We start from the raw sequence: 20,154 nt of genomic DNA, 5'->3' as shown, positions 1-20,154 counted from the left end.
ATGTGCATGCCTAGTCTCAGCCAGAAGCAGGACTGGTGGGATCCCCCCGGGTGGTCCCCAGTGTCTGGGGCACTGCACAGAGCCACCAGCAGCATTACCAGTTGCTCCCACCCAATGCACACACTCTCCTCCAGCATCTCCAAGTGTGGCCAACACAGCAGCTCCCAATGGGCTCCGCCCTCCCACCCAGGCACCCTGCTCCCTCCCCCACAAGCCACCCCAACACCCTGTCTGTTCTACACTCTTTCATGCAGACCTCTCCATCTTTCTGCCACAACATGCTGAGCTTACAACACCAACATAGGTTTGTTCTTATTTAAACTGGGATCCAAAAGAAGAACTTGAAGTAAATTCCTCATTTCAGGCTGCCTTCCTACCCAAACTCCAAGCTCTTAGCTTATCTTGCCCCATGGGGTATTTTCCTCCCTGCATATACAAGCATGTTGTTATCCACACTGATTTGGGTCTCAGTATCAAAAACATCTTCTATATTAAAACGGGTTGCCCGCCCAAACGGACAGTGCACATAATAAGGTGCTATTGTCAGAGTTAAGGTTGTTGTCATGTTGATAATGTTCATTCAATTTTTATCTTTTAAGATTTTTTTACTGGGATATGGTTGCCTTACAATGCTGTGTTAGTTTCTGCGGTACAGCAGACTGAATCAGTCACATGTACACACACCTCCCTGTGCCATAGAGCAGCTTCCCGCTAGCTATCTATTTTACACATGGTAGTGTATACAAGTCAAACTCAATCTCCCAATTCATCCTACTCACAGGCCCCCCGCCCCTGTGTCCACACTTTCGTTTTCTACAGGGACAAAACTGGGTCGTTTGTAGAGATATGGATACTTCACTCGGCGAATGAAGTAAGTCAGAAAGAGAGAAACGTATCGTATATTAATGAGTATATGTGGAAGCTAGAAAAATGGGTGAACCTAGTTGCAGGGCAGGAATAAAGATGAAGGCGCCAAGAACAGATATGTGGATATTGTTCATTTATTTCTGCAACAACTATTTTCTGAGATTCATCATGTGCCAGGCAATGATGATGTAAAGGATGAAGACATGGTCCTTTCCAGCCAGCTGGAGAAGACAGATGTGTATCTGGGTAATATTCTTGGTGCAGGAAGTTTGATAATAAAGGTTTGAATCAAGTGCCACAGTCTGAAGTAACTTTACGTGTGGTATCACCAAGGAATCAGCCCATGAGCTGAGGCTTGAAAGCTGAATGAGGGTTTTCCATGTGTGGAAAGAAAGGAGATTTGGGAGTGAGCATCTCCAGCAGATGGAACGACACGCAAAGTCACAGAGCTGTAAAAGACCCTCCATATTCAGATCAGAGCAGATTTCTGGGCGAACCTGAGTCTGGGACTGTGAACAGTGGGGAAGGGCCAGATGGCCAGTTCAGGGAGGCATGCAGCCATGGTGTAGGAATGAAGATCTGATCCTGCTGGTGAGAGGACTTCATTTCAAAGTGCACCCTCTCCTCTTCACCTCCAAATCCTAGAGCCCCAAATGGGGCCCAGAAAGAGAAACGGGGAGTTCGGCAAGAAGGCAGTTCTCAAACTTCTGGCCTGCATTCAGTCTGAATGATTCTGCTTCTAATTACTTACAAATGAATTTTTATGGTGGTGATTTAGTCGCTAGGTCAAGTTCAACTCTTTGTGATCCCAGGGACTGTAGCTCACCAGGCTCCTCTGTCCATAGGATTCTCCAGGAAAGAATACTGGAGTAGGTTGCCATTTCCTTCTCCAGGGAATCTTCCCAACCCAGGGATCGAACCAATGTCTCCTGCATTGGCAGCCAGATTCTTTACCCGCTGAGCCACCTAGGAAGCCATTGGCAGTGCGTGAAGTTTCCCTAAGCTTCCTCAGCCTGGACTGTGATGCAGGCCCCAGAGACAGGGAGGGGACCTCGGTCAGACTCACTTGTTGGGGATGGTCACTATGTATTTGAAGAGCTGCCAGGGGATGCCCTGCAGGACAGCCTTCCTGAAGCTGGTGTGGTTCAGCACCTGCCTGGGCCTCCCGTCAATCACCACCACCTGGATGCCATTTTCCGAGCCGAGGTAATTCTTTCCGTCCACTGGAAACCATAATAAACACCAGTGGGGTGGATAAATGAATATCTCTGGCTTCGAGGAGGGGGCGGGCCCACCCTGAGAGCTCACGCCCTCATCATGTTTGGAATATAGGAGGTGCCCTCAACTGTGGTCATACAAGTTGACTGCCACTTAACTTGGGGACATAAAAGAGAACAGAAGGGACTTCCCTGGTGGTCAAATGGTTAAGAATCTGTCTGCCAATGCAGGGGACAAGGGTTCATTCCCTGGTCCCAGAAGATTGCACATGCCATGGGGCAACTACACCAGTGTGCCACAACTACTGAGCCTGAGCCCTAGAGCCTGTGCTCTGCAACAAGAGAAGTCATCGCAAGGAGAAGCCTGTGCATCACTACTAAAGAGTAGCCCCCACTTGCCTCAACTAGAGAAAGCCTGCACACAGCAACGAAGACCCAGTACAACCAGAAATAAGTAAATCACTTTTAAAAGGAGAGCAAACGGAAGAGAGGAAAGGAATGGAGCCAAGGAATGGAGCCATCCTGTCCTTCTCAGCAACCTGGACCAAGGGCTGCTTGGGGAAACGGGGAAAGCTTGGTGCTGGGCTCTTGGGACAAAGGTGCAGCCTTCAAAGGGCTCAGCCAGAAATGGGAGGATTGCACCTGGCATGAGAAGGAAGGGGATGTTTCCTTGTGTCCATAGGGAGCAAGAAATCTGCTGAGTCCTCTGACAACAGAGCAAGCACATTCATCAACCAACAAGCACCAACCCAACTTTGTGAGTGAAACCACACAGAATTAGTCCAAAGCAAGTGGACCCTCATCTAAGTGCAGTGATTGACAGCCTTCCCAAGGCCAGTGTCAGAGCTGTCCATGCACCGTGCCCACCTAGGGGAGAGGAAGCTTGGCAGGCAGCAGGGAAGTCTCCTTTGGGCTGCCTCCACCCCCTTCTCTCCACCCTTCCTCCTGCCTCTTTGCACATCTCCAGCCCCAAGATGAGGTCTTGGCTGTTAAGGTAGAAATCCCCAAACCAGTAGCTCCCAGGGCTGCAAAGTGAGGACAAACTACTGCCCGCAACACATCTGACCTCCCAGATGGCTTCCTTCTCCCCTCACTCTGCAAAGGTGGTCCACAAGTCCCACCCCAGTTACTGGCTTCTGTTCCTGCCCAATCCCAGCACAGCTGCCAAATAGGAAACCAAGATCCAGCAACCACGCCCCGCCCCCATGCAGGTCAGAGAAGCCAGCCTCCTGCCTCTGTGAACCGCCTCCTGGTCAGAACTGCTGCTCGAGGGACATTTTCTCTCCCGGGCCCACCTACCTCTCTGCTCACAGCCCCTGGGGCTGTGCCCTCCTTGGCTTCCCTCTCCAACTGCCCAGCTGGAACCACAGCATCATTTATCCCGGGAGAGCCAGGGCCCAGGCTGGGGTCAGAGGCGGCAAGAAATGAGAAATGGACGCTCCTTTCTTACCCAGAGGCTGCTCTCTGAATCAGATCCTAAGATCTGACACCGTTCTCAGCGCCTGCTCTGGACAGGTGACTCTGGGCGAATGTGGCCAACCTGTCATTGGCCAGCTCAGAGACTCCCGACCTGAGCCATCTGACTTCTCCATGGGAAGAGGCTTGGTCCAAAAGGGCCGGGCTGCCAGCGCTGGGAAGCTCGGACTCAGAACAAAGTCCACCATCTGCTGGACTGGCAGAGAATAGGCAGGAGGCCAGTGCCACCCAGAAGCCCAGAACCTGGCGAGGCGCCTCCTTGTGGTCCCAGGCGACCCCTGCCTTCCCTGGGTAACCCAGAAGTGACTGGGAGGGCAGGAAGGTTATGAACATGACCCAGTGTCTCAGAGAGCCCGGCGGTCACCTCACACCATCCTGCCATGGATTTTTTAATATCACTACATTCATTTTACAGATGAAAAGTCACTGCACAGAAATTCCTTGAGCACCTACTAAGTGCCAGACCTGGGCACCCAGGGTCATAGCCCATTACTGGTTCAGCAAAATCCAATGACTTCCCAGAGGCCATGTAGCTAGCAAGATGTCAAGCCAGGTGTCTAATCAAGATTCACCCAACCCCAAACCCCTGGCTCTCTTTATGGCATTGTATTGGGACTTCCCTGGTGGTCCAGAGGGTAAGACTCCATGATCCCACTGCAGGGGGCCTAGATTCAATCCCTGGTTGGAGAACTAGATCCCACATGCCACAACTAAGAGTTTGCATGGCACAATGAAGATGTTGTGCATGCATGCATGCTAAGTTGCTTAAGTTGTGTCCAACTGTTTGTGATTCCATGGACTGCCAGGTTCCTCTGTTCATGGAATTCTTCCTAACCCAGGGATCAAACCCATGTCTCTTGTGTCTCCTGCATTAGCAGGCAGGTTCTTTACCACTAGCACTGCCTGGGAAGCCCTAAGGCATGGTACAGTCAAATGCATATTTTAAAAAAAGAGAGAGAGAGAAAGAAACTGGCTTTTGGGAGCCTGTCTGGTCCCCAAGTCAGTTGTGGGCATCAATAGGGATGCCTCTGGGAAAACAATGAAAAAAATAAGTTATGTAACAAGTTTGAACCCATGGACGATTCTTCTAGAAATACCAATTCTTAAGCTGCACCTTGTCCTCCAGAATCAGAATCTCTGAGCATGGGGCCTGGCCTGGCACTCCATTTTTACAAGCCCTCCAGGATCATCTGGTGCCTGCTCAAGTTCAAGGGAATTTCCCAGATGGCTCAGTGGTAAAGAATCCATCTGCCAATGCAGGAGACACAAGCTGGATCCCTGCATTGGGAAGATCCCCTGGAGAAGGAAATGGCAAACCACTCCAGTATTCTTGCCTAGAGAATCCCACAGACAGAGGAGCCTGGCGGGCTGCAGTCCACAGGGTCACAAACAGTCGGACATGACTGAGCACACAGACATGAGTTCAGGAACCAGGGACTTCACTTACGTAGAGCCAGTTGAGAACCACAGCATCAGCGGACAAGGCACTTCTGTGTGTCCTACCGAGATTCTCATCACATGGGCAGAGTGCTTTTCCCCCGCATGTGCCCCTGGAGAGCCTGATCTAAGGGTGACATTTAACCCGTCTGCCCCTTAAAGACCATCCCACACTTTTGTCTTAGGCACGGCCTCTATGAGCTGTTTGTATGGACCAGGCTGGGACTTTTGTGTGACCCTCTCTTCTAACAAATGGAATGTTTTCTGACACTCACCACCAAATGTTTTAGGGCTGGCTGGGGGCTTTAATGAGGGTGTAGGTGCAATCCGTGGGAAGCCCCCGGAATGCCATGCAAGGCTTTGGAAATCTGGCCGTCGCTGGGATAGGGGCCCATGGTCACAAGGGAGGTGCCGTGAAGATAAAGCTGCCTTTGTCAACGGGTGTGGGGGGCAGTTCCACACAGCAAGGCTGAGTCTGGGATGCAGTAGAGTAACTTCTCAAGTGCAGGGAGGGCTTCCCTGGTGGCTCAGTGGTAAAGAATCCACCTGCAATGCAGGAGACACTGGTTTGATCCCTGGGTTGGGAAGATCTCCCATGCCACGGAGCAACTAAACGCTACAACTGCTGAGCCTGTGTTCTAGAGTCTGGGAGCAGCAACTACTGAAGCCCGTGCGCCCTAGAGCCTGTGCTCCACAACAAGAGAAGTCACCGCAATGAGAAGCCCAAGCACCACAACTAGAGAGGAGCCCCTGCGCATCCCAACTGGAGAAAGCCTGTGCAGCAATGAAGACCCAGCACAGCCAAAAATAAATAAAAATGTATAAAGTGCAGGGAACCTTGGTCTGTGTCGCCTGCTCTGCTCACGCCTGCAAAGCAGTCAGGGCTCAAGCCCGGGGGTAGACCACCAAGGCTGCTTCACTGGCAGAGAAAGACTGGGGGTGATCTGGCAGTCCAGGAGGCCAGCCTGACCCTTCCAGACCCCACAGTCTCTGCGGGCCCTACAGCCTCCCTCCCACACCTTGTCCTTATGTCTGAATCCAGGTCCTGATTCTCCTGCTCACTCTCAGCAGATGAATTCATTCCGGCCCAGACCTTCACTGACACAGTGCGGTTTCTCTCCTGGTGTAGACATCCGTGCCACCTGGGACTCTTCCAGAAAAAGGAGAATCTCCCCTCTGCTTCCGACACTCCCCAAAGGTGAGCTCGTGCCTGAAGAAAGCTGGGAGGATGCAGCTGGAGAGCCCCACGTGGGTGAGAGGTAGGGGCCCCTGAACCACATACCAAGCTTGGCCAGCTCGTATTGTGGGATGTTGGTCACGTCTCAGCCTTGGTTCACTCAACTGCGAAATGAAATTAAAAACTCCCACCGCAAGGGCCAACAAACACATGAAGAGATGCTCAACATCACTAATTATTAGGGAAATACAATTAAAACTGCAATGAGCTATCACCTCACTCCCATCAGAATGGCCATAATTAAAAAAAAAGAAATCTACAAACAATAAATGCTGGAGAGGGTGTGGTGAAAAGGAACTCTCCTACATTGTTGGTGAGAATGTAAGATGGTACAGCCACTATTGAGAAGAGTGCAGAAATTCCTTAAAAAACTAAAAATAGAGCTACCATATGACCTAGCAATCCCACTTGTGGGAATAAACCCAGAGAAAACCATGATTCAGAAAAGACACTTGCACCTCAATGTTCATTGCCGCACTGTTTACAATAGCCAGGACATGGGAGCAACCTAGATGTCCATCAACAGAGGAATGGATAAAAAAGATGTGGTATATCTCCTTCACTTTCTTCATAGAACTTGTCACCATCTGAAGGTGTCCTGTAGTCTATTTGGTCTGTGGTTTGTATCTCTATGTCCCGTTTAGAGTGCAAACACCCCAGACAGGAGGAATTCATCAGATTTGTTCACGGCGGGGTCTGCAGCCCAAGGGCATGGCTGGTCCAGAGGAGCTCAGTAAACACTTACTGAGTGAATCAACCCCAAACTGAATGAACAAATAAATGACGAATGCCATGTAATGAGCATCTACATTTGTTTGTATTTTAGAGTCTACAGGGAGTTCTGGAAGACATTTTCTTAATCTAATATAGGTGACTATGCTCAGGTTTAGATGGAACTTAACCTATTCGACCCTCTCTCCTAGTTTCTCAAGGCCACAGATGAGAAAAGAGTGAGCAAGTTCTCTCCGAGAGAAGAGAGCTTATTTCTGAGAGCATCAGTGGCCCTTTGGATTGGACAAGCAGTCACTTGGTTTAATTCACAGATACAGGATGAAGAACACTTGGAGGTACAGAAGCTTGACTCGTTAATAACAGTAACAACTGGGACTTCCCTAGCAGTCCAGTGGTTATGACTCTGAGCTTCCACTGCAGGAGGCATGAGTTTGATCCCTGTTCAGGGAACTAAGACCCTATATGCTGTGTGGTGCAGTCAAAAATAATAATAATAGCAACGACTGTCATTTGCAAAGCACTTGCTCTGAGCCACCCTACTAAGTACTGTTGACACAGTATCCATCTCCACAATTAACTTATAGGGTTGGTGCTATTCATTATTCCTATTTTCTGGATGAGGAAGGGAGAAAGAGGAGGCACCAGCTGGTAACAGGCTTTCCCAAGGCACAGAGCCAGCGTTTGAGCCCAAGGTTATCTGACGACAAAGTCCAGGCCATTCTGGCCCTTGGAATAAACATTGAATAAATAAACCAGGCGGAGTTGAGCAATCTGGAAATTCCTACCCAGCCCGGCAGCCCAGACACAGGGGTTGGAGGTTGAGAAAGGGTTAAGCACCAAAGAGAGAGGGAAAGGCTGGTGTTTGGGTGGTGCTTTTTCAAGGCCCTGATCAGGAAGGTTTGCACACGGTGTGCTTGCTTGCCCTCCACCCGGCCACAAGAAAAGCCAGGTTTTCATGAATGACTGACACTCCCAGGACAGGGTGGAGGTGGGGGATGTTTCCATTCCACAAGATTTAGGCAGGGACCATGTGTTCAGTCTGGGGTCTTGCCTCTTATAAGGGTGTAGAGATAGTCGAGCCCCTCATCTTTTCTGGCTCTTATAGGATGCTGGAGCTCTCCGAGCCAGGGGCCCGGCGGCTCTGTTCAGTATGTGTTCAGACAGGACAAGGGGAGAGCCGGGGTGGGAGGGAACAGCCAGGCCCCCTCCTGCAGTCCTCCTGCCCACACAGTTATCGCAGGAAAGCCACTTCCTGACTTGCTTCAGAAAGCAACGTTCTTAAAGATGAAGAAATCCCTGCTTTCTTTTCTTAATTTGTTATTGTCATGACATGACTGACTCAATAAGTAAAAATGTTCAATTCCTGCCCGAGGTCACCGGCTCATCTCCCCCAGGCTTGAAGCTCCTCTGGAGGCTTCATGCTTTCTCCCACTTCCGCACCTCAGCACACGCACATGCTGCCCTTTTCTAACTCACAGAGTCCCTGATTCCCAGCTGGCTCTCATGTTTGGCTCAGAGCCACCTCCTCCAGGAAGTCTTCCATAACACCTCCATCCCAATTCACTGATGGAATTAGGGACTGCTCTTCTGTCATCTCAAAGCTCTCTCATCAAGGTCTTATCCATTTACTATGAGATCCCTGATGCCAGGGACTGTGTCTTCTTCTCTCTCTCTTTCTCTCTCTCTCTCTCTCCCCACCCCCCCCTCTCTGTAGCCCTGCACAGTCCCTGGATGTTAAATAGCTGTTGGAGGAAGGAACGAGAAGAGCAAAAAAAAAAAAAAAAAAAAAGAAAGGGGGGGGAAAATAAAGCAGGAGGAAGGAGGGAGAGAGAGGTCTCTGTGATCAGATGCATAGACAGATATATGCATAGGTCAGATATAATAGAGACAGAGACAGATAGATATAACTAACTCCATGCCCAGGTATGTGTATGCACCCTCCAGTCACAGGAAGGGTATGGCAGGAAAAGTCCACCATGGTCCAGGAGTTCAGAGGCCTGAACTCTTATTCTCAGGTTGTTGCTAACTGGCTGTGCAACCTGGGATAAGCCATGCCCTCTTCTGAGCTTCAACTATCTCCTTTATAAATGTAATTATTATAAGCCTTTCAAGGGCTTCCCTGGTGGCTCGGTGGTAAAGAATCCACCTGCCGGCAGCAATGGAGACACAGACATAGAGAACAGACAGGAACACGAGGAGGGGCGGGGGCAGTGGAAGGAGGAGAGAATGGGATGTATGGAGAGTAAAATGGAAACATACACTCAGTTCAATTCAGTTCAGTCCCTCATGTCCAACTCTTTGCAACCCCATGGACTGCAGCATGCCAGGCCTCCCTGTCCATCACCAGCTCCTGGAGCCTACTCAAACTCGTGTCCATTGAGTCGGTGATGCCATCCAACCATCTCATCCTCCATCGTCCCCTTCTCCTCCCACCTTCAATCTTTCCCAGCATCAGGTCTTTTCAAATGAGTCAGTTCTTCGCATTAGGTGGCCAAAGTATTGGAGTTTCAGCTTCAGCATCAGTCCTTCCAATGAATACTCAGGATAGATCTCCTTTAGGATGGACTGGTTGAATCTCCTTGCTGTCCAAGGGACTCTCATGGAAACATATATTACCATAAGTAAAACAGAGAGCCAATGTGAATTTGTTGTATGACTCAGAGAACTCAAATGGGGGCTCAGTAATAACCTAGAGGGGTGGGGTGGGGAGGGAGGTGGGAGAGTGTTTCAAGAGGGACGGGACATACGTATACCTATGGCTGATTCATGTTGATGTTTGGCAGAAACCAACATAATACTGTAAAGCAATTATCCTTCCATTAAAAATAAATATTTCAAAAAAAAAACAACTAAAAAAAAGAAAAAAGAACCCACATCCAATGCAGGAGACAAGGGTTCAATCCTTGGTCCAAGAGGATCCCACATGCCATGGAGCAACTAAGCCCATGCATCACAACTACCGAGCCCAATCACTGCAACTATTGAAATTGTGTGTCTAGAGCCCATACTCCACAAGAGAAGCCACCACAATGAGAAGCCCTCGCACTGCGATGGCTAGAGGCCGCCACTCACTGCAACTACAGAAAAGTCTGCACAGCAGTGAATACCCAGCACAGCCATAGTAAATAAAAATCAATTTTCAAAAAAGATTTCAGTAAGAAGGTTCTCACTGCCTGATGTGTGGTGCTGTTCCAAGAAGCATTAGTGTTGCCTTCCTCCGGCGGCACTCCACCTATGGTACACTAGATGCCATCCTCGACCGGGACAGAAGGCAGGGTGCAGGAGTCAGAAGTCCGTTTTCATCTCATACCATCTCAGCCATTCACTTGTTGAAATGTATATGCTCTACACTGCGTGATACCCATTCTGGCTGCTTCCATGTTATCTTCCCAGGGACAGATGGTCGCATTGGCTCCAATTCCTAGACCAGCCTGGTCTGCAACAGGATACAGGGCATCTCCTGTGAAAAAAGCTTGGGGAGGGGACCCTCCGAGGGGACCCCAGGTGAGGCCCTGGGACACATGAGTATATACAGAGCCTTGACATGGTTCTCTTTGCCACCCAAGCATCTGGTTCCCATGAAGGGCATCTGCTCTGTCTCCTCCATCCTGGCCTATTCCTAACCTTGCTGTCAGACCCCGGAGCCCTACTCCAACCCTACACCAAGCCTGCAACATTATCTGTACCTGCTTCTCCTCTGCCCCCCAAAACCATCTGCTTGATGCTGCTCCCTTCTCCCCAAACCCCAGCCAAAATATGCACTTGAACTCACTATGAGGTCCACCCAGTGGAGCTGGACGCTTTTCCCACCAAGGGCTCAGCCCGTAAGGCCAGCAAAGGATGAAGCAGTGCTGTACTTTATTGCTGTTGTTCAGTCTCTCAGTGGTGTCTGCCTCTGCCACTCCAAGGACACCAGCGCACCAGGCTTCCCTGCCCTTCACTATCTCCTGGAGTTTGCTCAAACTCATGTCCACTGAATCGGTGATGCATCCAACCATCTCATCTTCTGTAGTCCTCTTCTCCTCCCACCCCTAATCTTTCCCAGCATCAGGGTCTTTTCTAATGAGTCAGCTCATCGCATCAGGTAGCCAAAGTATTAGAGCTTCAGCTTCAACATCAGTCCTTCCAAGGAATATTCAGGGTTGATTTCTTTTAGGATTGACTGGTCTGCTCTCTTTGAAGTCCAAGGGACTCTCGAGAGTCTTCTCAGCAACACAATTCTAAAGCATCAGTTCTTCGGTGCTCAGCCTTCTTTATGGTCCAACTCTCACTGTATTTTATTAAATTAGGTCTTTATATCTAGTGACACATAATATATTATTAATATTAGTAAAAACTGAAAGCAACTGAGGAAGGACATGGGAGAGACTTCTGGGGTGAGAGTAATGTTCCTAACAAGCTAAATTTGTCAGATGTATCTCTTTTTCAAAATTAATAGAATGGTACATACATTTCACTGTGTGCAAACTTTACCTGAAAGAAGAATAGTCACCAAATACTGAGCTTGTTTTCATTATATACATGCTGAAGTGTTTAGAAGTGAAGGGTAGAGGCACCTGAAACTTATTTGGAAATGTATTAAAAACAAAAGATGGGAACTTTCCTGGTGGTCCAGTAGTTAAGAATTCACCTTGCAAGGCAGGGGACACGAGTTCCATCCCTGGTCTGGAAGATCCCACGTACAGATGGGCAACTAAGCCCATTCACAACTACTGAGCCCATGTGCCCTAGAGTCCGTGCTCTGCAACAAGAGAAGTCACTGCAAGAAGAAGCCTGTGCACAACTAGAGAGCAGCCCCCACTCACCGCAACTAGAGAAGGCCTGTGCGCAGCAACAACGACCCAGTGCAGTCAAAATAAATGGATAGATTAAAAAACATTTTTAAATAAGATGGATGCATGGGTGGTGGATAGAGGGTTGGTGGGATGGATAGTCACGTATTGTTACGTGGCAAAAAAAATGTTGCTTGTAGAATCAAATAGTGGGTATATGCTTGTTGACTACAATTCTTTCCACTTTCCTATATATTTGAACATTTTTGATAATAATATTTTGGAAAGAACACAATTGAAAGCAAGCTAAGTTGATAACTGGGATAGGTATGAAACCAATTATGTCCCTGATGTGGTTTTCTGAGGCCATAATGGTGATGGTTCCGATAACTTCACAGGAACTGAGAAGCCTAACGCCAAGTAGAAACATCAGCATAGCAATTGGTCTGTTATGTGTCTAAGGATTGCTGTAGTTATTTTTCAACCACATGCTAAGAAGTCATGCTTTAGCATGAAACAGCTGCCTGGGTTCAAACCTCAGTCCTTCTGCTCACCGTTTGGATAAGCTCCCCAGGCCCAATTTCTGCTTACCTTACAATAAAGACAAGGCTTTCCCCAGTGGCTCAGACTGTAAAGAATCAGCCTGCAATATGGGAGACCTGGGTTCAATCCCTGGGTCGGGAAGATCCCCTGGAGAAGAGTATGGCAACGCACTCCAGTATTCTTGCCTGGAGAATTCCATGGATAGAGGAATCTGGTGGGCTACAGTCCATGGGGTCGCGGAAAGTCAGACACGACTGAGTGACTAAGGCACACATCACCTCATAGGGATGCAGGGGAAGATCCAGTGAGTCCATGCCCATCAGGGTCCTAAATCAGTGCCTAAGCTGAAAGCCCCCAGGTGGAGGGAGGTGCTGGTATTTACAGAGAGATTTCCAAGAGGCACCGTCCAGGGTTGGCCAGCAGATGTGGGGAAGAGAGATAACGGGCAGACACACAGAGAGAAGGGCTCTTGAGGCCTGGCCCCACCAGCAAAACCTCTGTTTTCCCTGCACTGACAAGTCACCAGGATGCTTTTTAAAATTTTTTTTAAATTTTATTTGACTGTCTCAGTCTTAGTTGAAGCATGCAGGATCTTTTGTTGTGGTTTGAGGGCTTAGTTGCCCCAAGGAATGTGAGATCTTCCCAGACCAGGCATTGAACCCATGTCCCCTGCATTGCAAGGCAGATACTCAGGCACTGGACCTACAGGTAAGTCCCACCAGGATGATTTTTTGAAAGATGCTGTGAGGAAAACAGACTCGATGGACAGATGTTTACAAAGCTCACAGAGGTAATGTTAAGCTCATAAGATCTGAGACAGTTCATTTCTCATTCCTTCTTTACCTTTGCACCCAACCTAACTCCCAAAGCTCCATACACAACTCAACTGGCGCCTTCTTAGGGAGGCCCACCCTGACCACCAGACTAGGCCAGTTCCCCAGCGAGAGCCTCTCATAGTGATGAATCCTCTTGTCATCCTATTGATGTGTGTGTGTGATATTTTATCTCCAGTTTCCCAGTAGGTCCTCAGAGCCCAGCACAGTGCCTGAAGCAGAGACTGTGCTAAATAATCTGTTGAGAATGAATTCCAAGTGTCTGAGAAAACAACTGCACTCTCTGTAGATTGACAAATAGAAAATTGATGGTGGGGTGAAGGGTTATTGGTTCAGTCGTGTCTGACTCTTTGCAACCCTGTGGACTGTAGCCCGCCAGGTTCCTCTGTCCATGGGATTCTCCAGACAAGAATACTGGAGTGGGTAGTCATGCCCTCCTCCAAGGGATCTTCCCAAACCAGGGAGATCAAACCTGTGTCTCCTGTACAGGCAAGCAGATTCTTTAGCACTGAGCCAACAGGGAAGCCCCGAGAGGTTAATTACCTTCCCCCAAACCAACTAGCCCATTCATCTCAGAGCTAAGGCTCCATCTCAGCAGCCAGGCCCTGCAGCCCTGGGGTCTTGGTCCCTATGCTGCACTGCCTTTCTTCTGAAGTCAGAGACGCTTTAATGGAACCTAACCAAATGGATCTCAGGGTTCCAGCCTCTCGGCCGTATCTTCCTCCTGGAGCTAGAAAAGTCAGAAATGTGCCTTTGACTTGCTTCTCTCTCTTTTTTAAAAGAAAACCACGTGTTTATTCTCTTCTGCCAAAGTTACAACAGAGCTGAAGTTTTGCCAGTGTTGACTTTAAAAGCTGGGCTGAGGGGTTAAAATCCTTTCCCCTGATGCCTGTTTGTTTATGTTTCCGGAGTGAAAGGAGGAGGTTGTTATAAGAAACCATCTGACCCATTGCAGAGGCTGTACCTGCAGCAAGGCAGGGAGTCTGGCCCGAGTACCTGGCGCCCCTCCCAGCACTTAGATCCGAGAAGGCTCGGAGGGGGTCCAGAGACCTGCTCTCCTGTCTCGCCCAGATGCCGAGCAGCGCCCCCTCCTGTTCTGCATCCTGTCAGAAGCGGAGCACAGCCGTGGGGACCCTGACAACTTTGGACATTTAGACATCGACGCCCTTGTCCCTGAAAGTTGGCAGAACCCCTCACAGAGGAAGGAAGGGCAGGTAGGAACAGGCTGCCCTAGCCAGGGCTTTCTCTCATCCCCTTTGGGGGGTTCTGCAATAAAGCCCACCCTTCACCCTTCTGACAAGCAGCCTAGTGAGCACTCAGCCAGCTTCTGCGAGGACAACGCAGACAGACAGGGAGGGACTGCATCACACACGCGCACGCACACAAACACAACACAGGATAACCAGAACGATGCTTTTCTGTGCTTCCTCCCCCCTGGGAGAGTGTCAGAAAGAAAAAGTCAAACCCTCCCTCTCCACCTCCCCGTGATTCAGCCCCACTCACCATTCTCCTTTCGTGGGAAGACCCTCTTCTGCAAACTCATGTCGGGGGGCTCTGAGGATGTGGGAGAGCCGTGACTGGTCCCTCTGGGTCCGGATCAAGAAGTCTTGGGGGATCAACAGCAGCTTCTAGGGCTGGGAGTATTTGAATGGGAGTTAAAATTACAAAGTAACTCCTCGTTAGAACTGTTTTTCACCCCCGCCGGCAGGGAGGGAGGAAAAAAAAATCCCTTTCCCTCTGCCAGCAAATCTTTAACGTCTCAAAACAGTCGCTTCCAACTCCTGCCCTCCTTGTGAAGCGAATGTGTAGAAAGCGATGTAATTTCACTGAATCAAGCCCTCAGATCACAAGCCTTTTCCTGTACCACAAACAGAAACGTAAAACCTCAAACTTTCCCTTGGACTGGGAGTCCGTTGCGAGCGGGCAGAACACGATGCTCTCTGAGGTCTAATGTATGGAAAACGTGCTGAACTTTTCAGATCATCCCAAGGGCTGGAGTCAGTTACCCCCCCCCACCCCCTTCCCACCCTCAATCTTTTTTTTTTTTCCTTTTTCTTTTTAATGAGTTCTGGTGTGTTCATGTCATTGCAAGGGACAAACACGACACCTCCAGTCCTCGCCCAAAGTCGAAGTGATTCATTTTCTCCTTCACACACGCCACACACACACACAGCGCCTGTTGAATCCCAGTGAAAACGGCTTTCATAAAATTTGCGCGGGGCTGGGGCGGAGTGAGGCGGGGTGAATGCAGTCTGTGTCCTGCGAAGGGCAGTTGGGCTCGGGGGAAGGTGGAGGCTGACTTGAATCAAGACAAACAGAAGGCGCCCTGACTCCCGCCCTTGTCAAGAGGAGGAGGGATGAAAGAAAAGTGGACACAAGCCCTGGGGAACTGGGCTCCGAAACGTTCGCAGTGTTCTCTGCCCAACTTCCCCTTGTTAGCCTTCCCATACCCTGAAGGATCTATTTTTAGACTTGGACACGGCATACTATTATTTTAAATGACCGATTTGATTGCTGGGTTAAAGAAATCCTTGGATTCCCCCCACCAGAAAGACCAAAAGAATATACAGCAAGAGGGCAAAGAGTTGGGGCCGAAAGCTGGGGAAGAATGTGATGGTTTTCAGGACATGGCAATGTGACAGCAGACGCGAGAAAAAGCCTGCTATGTTTGATAGAGAAAAAGCCGCCAGGGAAGCAGGAGTGACAGACCCTTAGTCAGCTCCTGGGTTACCTGTCACCTGCCAAGTGGCCCAGGTCTTCCAGGGATGGGCCCCTGCCATGGATGCCTCTGGCCTCCAGACCGATGTCACTCCCCCCATTCACAGCCTTTTAAAAAATATTTATTTATTTATTTGGCTGCACCAGGTCTTAATTGCATGAGGAATCTAGTTCCCTGACCAGGGATCAAACCTGGGCCCCCTGCCTTGGGAGTGCAGAGTCTTAGCCACTGGACCACCAGGGAAGTCCCCATTCATAGCCTTTTTTAAATAAAACTTTTTAAATTTTGTATTGGAGCACAGCCGATTAACAATGCTGTGATAGTCTCAGGTGGACAGCAAAGGGACTCAGTCATACATAGACACGTATCCATTCTCCCCCAAACCCCCCTCCTGTCCAGGCTGCCGCATAACCTTGAGCAGAGTTCCCCGTGCTATACAGTAGATCCTTGTTGGTTATCCATTTTAAATATAGCAGTTGGGTACTTGTCCATCCCAAACTCCCTAACTATCCCTTCCCCATATCCTTCCCTCTGGCAACCATAAGATCCTTCTCTAAGTCTGTGAGTCTGTTTTGTAAAGAAGTTCATTCTTATCACCCCTTTGTATAAGATTCTGCCCATAAGGGATGTCAAGCAATATTCCTCCTTCTCTAACTTCACTCAGCACCACTGTTCAGAGTCTTGAATCACCATCACTCAATTAAACCACCTCCAGGTCCCTGTGACCACTCCACCTTTCCCCCACCTCCCCACCTCCCACCTCCCTCAAATAATCATTTCTCTGGGCAGTGCTACAGGGTGCCAGGGGGAAAAAAATTTAAAAACCTTTGCTGTCAACACCTGGAGTCAGAACAGCTCCCTGAGGGTCATCCTTCTCCCAGGATGAGAGTTGGGATCCAGAGCTGGCACTTCCTGCTGCCTGCTCTACCTTGCACATAGCAACCAACTGACTGCCCAGGCCACGCTGCAGGTACTCTACGCACAAAGAGCCATGAGGGCCAGACCCTGGCCTTGCATTCTGGTGGTTCCCAGGTACATCAACAATGGGAAGCCAGCCAGACAGGGGAATACTCTGCAGAAATTAAAATGATGTAATAAAGATTTATTGTCATAGAAGAGCTTTCCTGGTGGCTCAGGGGTAATGAACCCACCTGCTGGTGGCAGGAGAGTTGGGTTTGATCCCTGGGTCAGTAAGATCCCCTGGAGAAAAAGATGGCATCCCACTCTAGTATTCTTGCCTGAAGAATTCCATGGACAGAGGAGCCTGGCGGGCTACAGTCCATGGGCTTGAAAAGAGTCAGACACAACTGAGTGACTAAACAACAATAACATTGTCAGAAATGTATTACATCACTAAGCTAATTAAATCAGGTAACAAACACAGAGTGTGTAGTGTGATCCATATGCACAAAGCAAAATTAAATTTGGAGAACTAAAATTGAGGGATTTGGGGTGGATGTCCCTGGTGGTTCAGTGCTTAAGACCCTCTACTCCCACTGCAGGGGCCACAGATTCCATCCTGATTGAAGAACTAAGATCACACATATCAAGGCATGGCCAAAAAAAAAAAAAGAGGGATTTTTATTTTTCTTCATGGGCTTCCCAGTATCCATTAAGTTTTCCAATACCCATTAGGTTACTCTCAAAGTCAGAGAATAGCAATAGCTTTCAATTCATAACACTTAAAGGATGATAGAAACATTTCTAAATTAAAAAAAAAAAAAATTAATTCAAATCACTGACTTTGGGACTCCAAAGTAAATTTTGTTAAATCAATAACAAAGACTATACTTCTGAAGGTCATAGGTTTTGATCATATGAATTAAGCCTTTGACAAAGGAATTATTATTTGATTAGTAGGTAGAAGAGTGACCCCTCCAAAGATGTCCCCATGCTATTTTCAGGGATCTGTGAACCTGTTATGTTACATGCAAGAGGGGATTAAGGTTGCTAATCAGCTGACTTTAAAATAGTGGGACAAACTGAGAGAGTAGCATTGACCTTTACACACGACCATGTGTAAAAAGATAGCTAGTAGGAAGCTGCTGTATAAGGCAGGGAGCTCAGCTCAGTGCTCTGTGATGACCTAGAGGGGTGGGATGGACAGTGTGGGAGGGAGGCTCCAGAGGGAGAAGATGTACATATGTACAAACACACACAGGTGATTCACTTTGTGGTACAGCAGAGACTAGCAGAACAATGTAAAGCAACTCTATTCCAATTAAAATAAAATAAAGGGATTATCCTGGATGGCCCAGGTGGGCCCAATAAAGCCAGAAGTGTCCTTAAAAGTGGGAGAGGGAGGCAGAAGAGGAGGTCAGAGCTAGAGAGAGTCTTAAAGAAGCGATACTGCTGTCTTTGATGATGCAGACGGGGGCCATAAGCCGAGGATGGAGACAGCCTCCAGGAGCCAGCAATAGCAGGGGAAAGGATTCTCCCCTCCAGTGCCCAGATAAGAATGCTAACTCTGCCAACACTTTTCATTCTTGCCCATGGAGACCCAATTTGGACTTTTGACTTCCAGCACTCTAAGATTGTTTTGGTATTTTTAAATAAATTTATTTATTTATGGCTGCGCTGGGTCTTCACTGCTGCACATGAGCTTTCTCTAGTTGCAATGAGCAAGGGCTACTCTCTAGTTGTGGTGCTCAGGCATCTCACTGCCGTGGCTTCTCTTATTGTAGAGCATGGGCTCTAGGGCGTGCAGGCTTCAGTAGTTACAACTCACAGTCTCTAGAGCATGTGTTCAGTAGCTGGGGTGCATGGGCTTAGTTACCCTGTGGCACATGGGATCTTCCCAGAGCAGGGATCGAACCCATGTCGCCTGCATTGGCAGGCAGTGTCTCAACCACTGGACCACCAGGGAAGTCCCACTATGTATTGTTTTAAGCTACTCATTTTGTAGCAATTTGTTACCGCAGCAATAGGACACTGACACATTTGAATTTGTGTGTATTTTGTTTGTTTCTTCAATGATGAAAAGCTTGGCTTGGATTACAAAGAGCAAGGCCTGGAGGATATAGAGCACAACATTTATACCATAAACCCACAGATTTGGGCAAAATTCTTGATGATATAAGAGAGGCTACTTTCTTATTTGAGAGAAGATGAAAGTCTGCCCAACTGAAGGGAGGATGAGTTTCAAAGAACATGTGGCTGCAGAGGAACGCCTCACTTCTGCCCCTTTGTGGTTGGCACCAAGACACACAGATAGTACATATTGGGGATAAGACATAACACAGAGACCTGGGTCCCACGTTCAGCCTGAAATGCTGGGAGGAAAGAGCCTCATTTGAGTGTCCTGAGCCAACTCGGATTGGAAATGACCACGTGCGATGGTTAGACCAAGATCCTGGAACAATCCCCTGAGTTCCCATGGGAGGGTGGAGGTAGGGTGGGAGAGAGGAGCTCAAAGTTTCCTGAAGAGGTGAACTTGGAAGAGATGACCAGAATAACCTGAAGGCCCCAGCTGACCCAGGAGCTCTGGATGGCTGGATGTGGACAAAGCAGGGTGACCTTTGTGGTGAGATAATCAGATCTCTGGGTGGCTAACATGGAGGGGATGGAACCTCTCGGACAAAGGAGAAGCTGGCAGCTCCCTCTACAGAGAATGCCTCAAAGAGGGGACCACAGGCTCTATACACCTTCCTCAGGGCCACCATCTCACATAACAACCAGGCAGGGAGACCCTCAACTGGCTGCAGGAACCCAGAGGAGACCTGACTAAGATCAGGAGTAAACTAGGAATGACTAAATTTACTTTGGATTAGTAAAATCCATTTTCCATCTTCAGGATTTGCCTGGTGGTCCCGTGTTGAAGACTCCAGCATCCCAGTGCCAGGGGCCTGGGTTCAATCCCTGGTTGGGGAACTAGATCCCACATGCCTCAGCTAAAATCCCAAGTGCTGCAACTAAGACCCAGTGCAGCCAGATAAATAAATATTTTTAAAAACCCACAGTCCAGAAAACAGGGGGTTTAAGAGTTAAGTTCAATACCAGAGAAATATGGAAAATTGCATTTTTTTTTCTGAAAACAGATTATTATTGATATTATATGCCACAACATAAACAGAGATTATCTCTGGCTAGTGAGAGAGATTATAAGTGCTTTTCATTTCTTTTTTTCTATACTTCCTACTTTTCCAAAAGGAACATGTTTATATATGTACAGATGTTAGAGCTGAACAATAAAGAAGGCAGAGTGCTGAAGAATTGATGCTTTTGAACTATGGTGCTGAAGAAGACTGTTGAGAGTCCCCTGGAAGGCAAGGAGATCAAAACAGTCAGTCCTAAAGGAAATCAACCCTGAATATTCATTGGA

The 20,154-nt window shown here is 48.4% G+C and overlaps 1 protein-coding gene and 1 non-coding gene across 5 annotated transcripts in view; both read right to left on the bottom strand.

Moving 5' to 3' along the window:
• The window catches only part of IL16 (interleukin 16), a 170,308-nt gene extending 155,087 nt beyond the window's left edge, over positions 1 to 15,221 (bottom strand). For 3 of the 4 annotated variants that reach the window (XR_010659102.1, XM_065906139.1, XM_065906140.1), the window contains exon 1: positions 14,618 to 15,221. Coding sequence is in view for 3 of the 4 variants with exons in the window: in XM_065906139.1 (XP_065762211.1) it covers positions 14,618 to 14,657 (40 nt within the window). In the remaining variant the exon portion in view is untranslated. The remainder of the gene's footprint in view (positions 1 to 14,617) is intronic. The other variant, XM_065906141.1, reaches the window with a different exon arrangement.
• Positions 15,222 to 16,003: 782 nt separating this feature from the next.
• Positions 16,004 to 16,076, bottom strand: TRNAG-CCC (transfer RNA glycine (anticodon CCC)). The gene has a single exon. It is a non-coding gene; the product is annotated as a tRNA-Gly (tRNA).
• Between the last annotated feature and the right edge of the window lie 4,078 nt (positions 16,077 to 20,154).

Source organism: Muntiacus reevesi, chromosome 15, assembly GCF_963930625.1.
Source record: "Muntiacus reevesi chromosome 15, mMunRee1.1, whole genome shotgun sequence".
Taxonomy (NCBI): Eukaryota; Metazoa; Chordata; class Mammalia; order Artiodactyla; family Cervidae; genus Muntiacus; species Muntiacus reevesi.
This window is presented reverse-complemented; position numbering and strand designations above follow the sequence as displayed.